Source organism: Egretta garzetta, unplaced genomic scaffold, assembly GCF_000687185.1.
Source record: "Egretta garzetta isolate BGI_Z169 unplaced genomic scaffold, ASM68718v1 scaffold144, whole genome shotgun sequence".
Lineage (NCBI taxonomy): Eukaryota > Metazoa > Chordata > Aves > Pelecaniformes > Ardeidae > Egretta > Egretta garzetta.
Window position 1 is genome coordinate 472,153 of NW_009259316.1, and position 9,727 is coordinate 481,879.

The following is a 9,727-nucleotide window of genomic DNA, read 5'->3' on the forward strand; positions in this document are numbered from 1 at the left end:
GGGAAAGATGGGACATCAAGAAAAGGCGAAAGAGCACAGGCAAGGAAAAGGAAAAGGAAGAGGAAAGCTTGGGAGAGATACTAAGATGGCAGGAGTGTCTGTGGCTGGAGATTCCTTCCTGAGGAGAGCAAATTGCAAAAGGCAGCCTGCAGCAGTTTAGGTGCAACAGCAAGGGCAGGTACTGGACCATCAAGTTTTGACCAGTACTTCTGCTAGTGGCTTCTAGCACATTCTCCCTGAGAAGCCTGTAACTCCCCCCCCCGAAAACCAACCAATCTACAGAAGGGCCGCAAAAGAATTGAGGTGATTGAAGCCCTGCACAGGAGGGTGCCCACAACAACCCCTGTGCTACTCCTAAGGAACCAGGGAAAGCAGAAGCTGCTTCCCTGAACGGTGATGGTTCCTCCAGCCTTCATCAGGCCTCCTGCTTGTAAACAACCACACCTGAGCTTGGAGACAGGCAGCAAACCACAGCAGAATGAGATCAGCTGCACCCAAGTCACAGTCCCTAATGCTTCACTGTCAGAAATCCACAGTGGACCATGGCTGGTGAAGCAGGTAACAAAGCCTGCCAGGAATCCGCATGGTGAGAGCCCATACTGTGGCTCCACTCCCAAGTTTGACTCTTTGCAGTGGTCTCCTCCTGCCTGCATATGGGAAGAGACTGAAAAGGAGAACTTCACTCATGCTCTTAAAGTGAGAAGACTGACATGAATTTATTAGGATGTGACATGTCAGCAACAAAGACGTGCCTGTTTTACCTGGCCCTTACCACCCTGATACCCATGATAACAGCAGAGGTGATGGAGTGCTGAATGACAGTGTTTGAGCTACATCTTTTCATCTGATGCAACTCTCAATATCTTTGAACTCTGCCTCTGACAGAGGATGAAAACAATAAGGTCCAAGCTCAGGATGCTCAGTGCTGATGGAATATTTCCTGAGGCAGCACTGGCTGTGAAGACGGATGCTAAGATGTAAGAGCTGGCTCTTGGGTCAATGCTAGAGCCTGCTTCATATTATCAAATCTTCACGTCTTAGCAGGGTTTAGCGATGAATCTACAGAAACTTTACATGGTCAGCTATTTTGGAAAGACATTAATCTGCTGAGGACTGTCTCTGGAAGCAGGTCTCAGTGTTTGCTACCAGCCAGTGGCTATTATAATGGTAAACGACATGATAATTATTTCATGCTCATACTTAGTGTAACTAGGGCCAGAAAGGTGAGGTGGATAAAGGAACCAACATCTTATCCCCATCTACTTCTTTAACAACTACTTTAAAAGACTGAACTTGGCCCACAGTTGAGACAATTTCTGTACAAGTTACTCTGTGAGAACATACAACGAGTAACTGTAAGACCACCCTTTAACAAAAGGTCTCCACCTTTCAGAAGATTTATCCCATCACAAAATGTGCAAAGATGACTTTGAAAATCCAAAGTTCTGAAGCCAAGACATTGAAAAGGCTCGTATTAGAGGAGATGGATGGAATAGGCAGAGGCATCCAAAATGCCCAACCATACATATTTACCCTGAATATATTTCAATATTGACAGAAGTTACATCAATAAATCAAAATTTCCTCAGACCTCATACTCCGAGAGATGTATCCAGAGATAAGAACTACTGAGTCAGACAACTGCCACGTTCACATTAATGCAGCAGAAAGAAAGGTGGTGTTACCAGTCTTACACCCTTCTGCCACTCCTACTCCAAAGACTCCAATCCTAAAATGAAAGAGGGGCATGCACACTTCTTAGGTGTTTTTCAGTTCTGAAACGTACTCAAAGAGCACATGATTTTATTAGTGTGCATGTTCACCAGGAGGTCCCACAAGAACACCTCCTTTGTGTGCACAAAGAATGACTCAGCTGGATCGCCCTGGCTCTCCGAGCAGATAATGAAATGGAAATAACTTCATCTATCAACAAATTGTGAGGTCCACTGATGCCAAATTTCATCTCATTGAGCATGTCAGCCATCTGACAGGTGGCAATTTCACAAAGCAAGAGCTATGGGATGGAAAACACATAAACACACATCCTTTTACACATTCATTGTGTAAATAGTGCCTTTTTGTTTCAATCCATTTTCAGTATCTATGAATAAAGCAGCTGATAAAGGATGAAAATCATAAAGGTTGAACAAGGAGCGCTCTTTCAAACTGGCACATCTGCTTTCACACTGGGTAAGGAGGATCTCTCGTATTGTAAAAAATTGCTGCAACAAAACTGAATTAAGAGAATAAAGTAAGAGCTTGGCCCATCTTTTTAGGCTCAGAATTAGATAGGTTATATAAGTGAAAACCACATCTGTCTAATGCAACAGCTATATATAATATAATGTATATAATTTCATGCAATAAAAATAATCGGTTCTTGCAACATAAGTCATTCTTCACATGAAAAAAATCAACATCTAAATGGTACTACTACCCGTTTGTGCTGCATTTTGGGCAAATAGTTTCAAGTGACTAAAAGAGTTAATATAGTCTGGGATTGAGTCCTCAGTGGTGAGCCATGTTTTTTCTTCCCCAGAAGGACTGAGACATCCTTAACTGCCTGCATTTCTGTCAACATGTAGCCTCAGTAAAGTGCACTCTGAAATGGCATTAGCCAAGAAGACAGTGTTATTTAAGCTACATTGTGCTTATTCCCTTATCAGTGTGCTGAATTCTGTAATTAATCCTGAGCACCAGGACAATAGGGTGCTATTGGACAACAGAAACAAATAAAAATATATTCAGAAAATTTTGGGGAAAAAAATGGTCTGGAGTAGTGGCAATGTCAGGTGGGAAAAACTGAAATTCCAGTATAAACCACTTATTTTTAAATTGAAATTTAAAATGTAGCATTTGAAAAATATCAGACAATTGGAAGAATGATCCAAGAGGTTTTCCGATCCATGTCAACAAGAACTCTGTGGCTGCAGTCTGTGATATTGATTTAGAGAGCAAAGGAGGAGGGTTGGCACATGAAGTGATTAAGCAAGTGAAAAATAGTGAAACGATTCCATTTCAGTTAGGAACTTAAACACCAAAAGCTCCATAAATCTGCCCCATAATCCTTTAAAGACTGGTCTTATGCTCATTTTGTGGAGACTGAAGCAAAGGAAATAGCATGAAAGATTTAAGTATAGATACCTTAAATTAAAATTAGAGACTTCTGGATTAGGAGACATTTGAGCCTGTGGTTTCAGTGAGGAAGAAAGTGCCAATGGATTTGCTCAGTAATCTCAACAGTCTGTCTAACCCTCATTTTGCTAATGCCATGTCAGAGGGAGTAACTTGCCTGTCTCCACCGCCGCAGCCCGGAAGGATCCAATGTAGTCTGTAACAATTCAACGAGCTTCAGCTAATTATCTCAGAAATGGTTCTGACGCTACGTATCACGGCAGTCCTCTGATGTGGCATTCTAATGACCCACAGGGACAGGGGCACAGGGGAACTAGTAGGAGGGAAAGAAATACAGGACCAATATATTCCTCTCATTCCACATTTATCTCACCCTTACACTACCCATCTGCAAAATGCAAATTTACAAACTTTGGCAGGAAAAGGTAGTTTGGTCCTTAACGATGGCTCAGAAGCCTCCAGTTTCTCTGTGTCACGGACGGACATCTGGGGGCCTCAGGCACTTCATCAGTACCTCTCCCGCTTATCTGCAGGCCACACTGCGACCTTGTCAAGCCTTATGACAAAGGTCCTCAGCCATCACCCTTCTTCACTCGAAGAGTTGTATATCTGCGCTTACGCTCCTTCCTTCCCTGAAGCTTTCTACCTTTTCAATTGTTCTTACATGTAATGGAGGAAAAAAAGAAGAAAGCAAAACAAAACAAAAAAAAAGGAGGTGTACTGACTAGGTAGTAAAAGGAATGAATCTGAAGTAGTTGTGTGATTTTGAGACGGTGGTGCAGTGATGAGAAGGGGAGGAAAAAGTGACTTGTTTCCTTCATCCCCTATCTTTACAAGCTTCCTAATCTGAAATATTAATTTTTGGTCTCCACAATACATACTCAGCCCTTGCAAAATGTTTTGGTTTTTTTGTTTGTTTTTTTTTTTTTTTTTTTTTCCACATGGCTTTCCCCACTAAATTAACAAATTCTGCCATGAAAATACCTCTCCTGAGCTACAGTCACTATTCAGTACACCTGTGTCTTATGCCTGTCTGCAACATCCCTAGTATTATCTTTATCCTGAACTAAATTTTGCCCCCCCTGCACATTTCCTTCCCCAGTGATTTCAGGTCCTACACTTAGTGTGCATTCCCGTTCCTCTCCCGTGACTCATCTCCAGTGTCTTATAGGCGATTAGCTTTGCTCTCACATGTCTGGTCTTTCCCCAGATCCTATTTAAAGTGACAGTTACTTATCTTCATTTGTGCAAGAGCAATATTTTTGAGTTCCCATTAGAAACAGATAATGGTGGGGGGAAGAAGTAGTTTCAGAGAGGAGCAGCCAGCTCTGCAGTCAGCTCCAGGCTGCCATGCTGGGTGTTACAGCAATATACAGCAGGGAGGAGGACGGATCAAGTGCCCTCACAGGGACACTGAGGGACCAGGCTGGTCCCTAGGGCACACCGTAGCTACTGGCTACTGCCAGGAGCAGCAGCCTCTACCTGCCCACCCTCAGAGATAGAGGGTGTGCGTGGACCACCCTCGTTCTGCTGGTGACATCCCCACAAACACTTAGGACAGGCTGCACTCCCCTCTGACTCCAAAAAACCTATGTCAGATCATGTTTGATGTAAACTGGCGTGACATGGTGATGACAGATCTATAGCTACGTAAAGATAAGGAGAAATCACTGCAGTACAGGGAACTGGAGCATGGCGATGCAGGTTTAGTTCTTAACTCAGCTGCAGCTTCTTGCGTAATTCTGGAAGTTTCCTTATTTTTTGTTTGTTTGCTTGTAACTGGAAACACATGGGTTTGGGAAGCGAGCTTATACTGAGTTGGGCAGAAGAAAGAGATGGGCAACAGTGCAGGAATTCCCCTCAGATGCATGTAACCTTGTCCCAAGGTCAGCGCTACCACATATAACTTCTATGAGAGCACACAGTAGTTATGAATCTGCCCAACTTTGTCTGATAATAGTTAATTTACTTCAAAAACCAGTGATCGCTTTGCTTGCATTTTGCCTAATTAAGAAAAGCTTTATGTATTTATATTTTTTTTAATTTTCTAATTCAGTAAAGGTAATTAGTGAGCAATACAGAACCCCTCCTGCGTAAGCCCCTTTCATGTGACTTGTCCCATTAGCCTTTTTCCATGGCTTTTATTTGCTACTAAAGGAATAGCACATGTGAAGTGATGTTTGGGATTTAGAGTATTATAAAAGCCGTCTGCTATGTGACAACTTTTTAGAACTAATTCTGAGAAAATCAGAGTGCGTGAAACTGAATTGTAAAAATTCTGACTACAGACACACTAATCCTCTACAACACCAGAGCTACTGATAGATTAACTCATTAGACTAGATGCACACAGTTCAGAAAAAGAAGCTGTGGTCACATCCCTGGGCAGGCTTTCATATAATGATTTAAAAAATCTGCCTCAGCTAGATTAGAACTGTCATGGCAGGCTGGAAACGCTCTCCTCAGAGTCAGCCTTGTTACTTAAAATACAGCTATGCAGTCAAACTGCAGAAGTAAACATAACAAAAATTGTGAAGCTAAAAGCTCAAAAGTTAGGAAATGCCAGACTAAGTTGCCTTTTCTGACTCATCGCTCTTCCCCTTCTTCCTTGTCTTACGGCCAGTGCACACAATGCAAAACTATTCAGTGTTTCAGTAGTTGCCTCATTTTTTACCGCATAACCTCAGGCCTTCATTAAAAATGCCCGATAGAAAGGAAAAAAAAATAGCACCCTGGTAGATTGTTCTATGACGCTCAATGTTTACTTCAAATACATCACAAATAACGATTTTTAGAGTACCTGTAAAGTGAGACATTTATATAGATCTCATTTCCTATTTGGAGACTAAAGGAATTAAGACCCGAAGTGTCTATGAAATGCAAATGCTGTGTGTGTAAGACACTTCAGAGTGAGTTTTAAACTTCCTTTTCTATCACGCTTCGTATGTTTGAGACCGTGCTTGCACAGTGTCCAGTCACAGCTGTTCCTTCTCAGCAGACCTGCAGACTAAGGGGGAACTCCTAAAACTAAGTATCAGTAGAAGATACTTCGAATGACTTCATGACTATTAACATCTCAACTTTGGGAGATGAAGGAGGGATACAATTAAATTTTAAGTGCAAAGCTGAACTGTCAAATATGAGATTTTTGTTTTCATTTAGTATGTGTGTTCTACGCATTGCTTAGAGAGGTTGGAAGTGCTCCAGATGAAATCTCCCCCTCTAGTACGCTGTGCAATCGGAGCCTTAGCTTTGGGGTAAATGAGGCATGGACAGAAAATGTACAAAACAGGGCATGATAATAATTGTTTGGTAATGCAGTCATAAGAAATTAAAATAAGAAACTCAAGACAGCCTTGACTTTGGTACTTTTGACTTTGCAAACACAGTAACATTTTAACTGCCTGATGTGTTTGTGATGTTTTACTCTAAGTTGAAAAAAGACCCCCAAATCAAGAAGAAAGTCCAGTATATGGCATGGTAATGGCATTTGCGAGTGATTAGCAGAGCTGCAACCGTTAGGTTTGGTATATATATATGATTCTTAATCAAAACCTTAAATGGCAAACAGCAATCTAGCTTCATTACGAGGCAGGCCTGGAGCAGAGGAGTATGGGGCACTGTGACAAAAAGCTTCGTAAGTATTCCCTGACAGTGAAGAAGATCAAGCTTGCAGCTCTGTGGAGAAGCCTCCTCCCTTGGGTGCACATGTACCTGCCTGTTCTCCCCAAACCTGTGTCTCTTAGGGACAGCTATTGTCCTGCCCATTACTCTGTTGCCATTTCCTTTCTCAAATGTCATTCTTGTCACCCTCTTGTTCCCTGTTGTTGCGCCTAACTCCTGATCCCAGGAACACACCATCCAACCAACCAAATTCAGCTTCCAGTTTTCTGACTGGATCTCCTGCTTCAGTGAATCTCAGTTCCTCCCCTGCGGGTTTCCCACACAATCCATCTTTATTGCTCCTCTTCTCCACCACTGTTTCCCATTTCCCCATATCCCTTATTCTCCTTCCCATCTATCTATATTCCTATAGGAATTCCTATAGGAATATAGTCTTTTTGTGATAGTCCTCAGAAATTTGCACCAGTACTAGTTTTCTTCACATACCCAGACTTCTCTCCATCTACTGTCTCCATCCTTCCCTAACATTTTTTCTTAGTTTCCACCTCTTCAGCCAGTTTCTGCCAGTTTCCCACCCAAGCAAGACCCTCCCTGCCCCCAATCTCTGCTATTGCCATCTACCGAGTTTCATTTTATTATCGAATCACATTTTGAAGGCAATCCTTACCATGCTAGTCATTTAGCCTGTTTATCCTCACCCCCAGTGAAGAAAAAAACAGGGCAAATTGTAAGGGCTTACATTGTTTCATCATGTTTTCCCAATTTTGTTCAGACCAGGCAACATCATAACAGACATTAATCACACAGATTATGTTCAGATAAAGCAACATCTTAACAAAAGTGTTAGCGACATTATTAGCCCAGAAATCTTGTGCACGTGAAAAGTGAAAAATTGTCTACTGCCCCAGGATTGTCAGCTGTGAATTTTACTGCAAATCCTGTTCTAAAATAATGAAGAATTGTCTGACAAATTAAAAGTCTGCATTAAATTTGCAATGCCTTCCTTTTGTCACCTGATGACCACGTTTCAGGTGATGATTTGTCAGTGCTAGAGATGCTTTGCAGAACATGGCTCTCACATTCCATTAGCCTTTCCAGATGAAGGGAAGACCATCCCCTTTGGCTTTGAGAAAGCTGGATTTGGCAGCAATCTTGAAAACCACAATTCAGTCAGAGGGATTGAGAAGGACAAAAATGGCTCAACTGAGCAGAGGGGGAAAGATGTGGAAGAATACTAGAGAAAACTGAAAAGCCAAGGTAGTGTCAGGAGCTACAGAAGGAGTGAGGTGAAAGTGGGCATATATTGTGGCAGGTGGAAACAGAGTATCACATAGGAGACTGTGGAAAAGGAAAGGAAAATAGGCAGTTAAACTGTTTTTTCAATATCTAGTGCTACGTCTGATAACAGACCTGTTAACCTGTTGGAAAACTTTGTCTTAGTGTACGTGACTCATGAGCACAAGCGTTCGTAGACATCTGCTCTACAAATACGTGGAGAGGCATGTCCCTTGTTGACTTTTGCTGTTGTTTAGCCTTGATTCACTTCCTCAGCAGCTGGTCCTAGCAGAGGATCTATCCACTCACTGCTCAATTCTGCAAACAGAATGGCTGCTGAATGACCAGTGAGCCAACCTTTGAGAAAAGACCAGCTTTCTTGCTACAGCTGCCATTCTCTGCATCATCTTGAAAAAGTTCTATTTCTGTCTGTGTATCCATTTTAAAATTTCAGATATCAGAATTACCCACAGCCCCACACTACATTTCATTTCATTACTTTTGCATACTGAAAAAGCACTGTTTGAAAGTTACTTTTGTAGTGGTGATGCTGAAGTCTTGTGACATGACCTTATAGTTTAGTACTGCAATTACAAAATATTTTCCTTAAAATATATTCCACGTTGTTGTTTGTGGTTTTTTTTTTCCCCACAAACTAGCAATAAGATTCTCTTGATTACAAACAAAATCAGAAATTAACTTGCAAAGGCAAGGAGGCAATTTGCCTGCTTGCAACTATGTTGTCTTCTGCCAGTATCAGAAAATAATCAAGAAAAGCAGTGTAGGATACGTGTTCAGTTTTAAAGCATAAAATGTTACAAATATATCTGGGTTCTAGAAAACACGTTTCTAGCAACTTACTTTCACTAGCTGAATAGTCCTGTGGATCAAGTATCCCTGATTCCTGCAGTGATCTAATACAGGAGTCCACCAGCTCCAGTCCAGTGGTGAGCTCATCTTCTATATCCTTCTGACCATCTGTAATAAAATTAACAACACGAAAATGTAACTGAAAGGCAAAAGGTAAAACCAGTTACAAGACAAAAGGTGAAACCAGTTACACGTGACTAAGCATTCACAGCTGATGAAGGAAGGGAGAACACACCAAGATCACATACTCAGGAGGAGGCTGGCCATATTGAAAATTATGCCATCCTTTGAAAGTAAATTTGAAAATTACTCCTTGGAGTAATAAAAGCAAAATGAAAAGTTCAGTTTGAATCTTAAAAAAGTTAGAGACTTGTTTAGCAATGTCCCCTCTATAAACTCTGTGTTTAGTCTTGGTGTTCTTTTAGTCAACCCTAACAACTTTTGCCCAATGTTGCCAGTTTTTAAGTAGGCTTTTCACACACTAGCAATAAAAAAAAAAAAACCAAAAAAACCCCAAAACATAAATAAATGTTGTTTTCCCCTCCATCTTCTTTATGAAATATGACCATTCTGGGAGAGAATATATGTACATTACCTTGTGTTTGCCAGTGAAACTGCTCTTCTGTTGAACTGTAAAGAGAAAAAAAAAATGTTAATTTTTTATTAAATGATTCAGTAGTGTGCCACCAATATTCAGATCTAAAACTATTCTGAAGGAACCGATTTAAGAATAAAGGAACTGATTTAAGAATAAATTACACACTCAAAATATACTGAGTGTTATTTTACATATTTGTTTAATAAATGACTTGCACAGCATTGA

The 9,727-nt window shown here is 41.0% G+C and overlaps 1 protein-coding gene across 1 annotated transcript in view; it reads right to left on the reverse strand.

Moving 5' to 3' along the window:
* The window catches only part of CTNND2 (catenin delta 2), a 581,628-nt gene that overhangs the window by 323,087 nt on the left and 248,814 nt on the right, over nt 1-9,727 (reverse strand). The window contains exons 3-4 of the mRNA XM_035892032.1: nt 9,500-9,534; nt 8,896-9,012 (exon numbers count right to left, since the gene is read on the reverse strand). Of these exons, the coding sequence (XP_035747925.1) occupies nt 8,896-9,012; nt 9,500-9,534 (152 nt within the window). The remainder of the gene's footprint in view (nt 1-8,895; nt 9,013-9,499; nt 9,535-9,727) is intronic.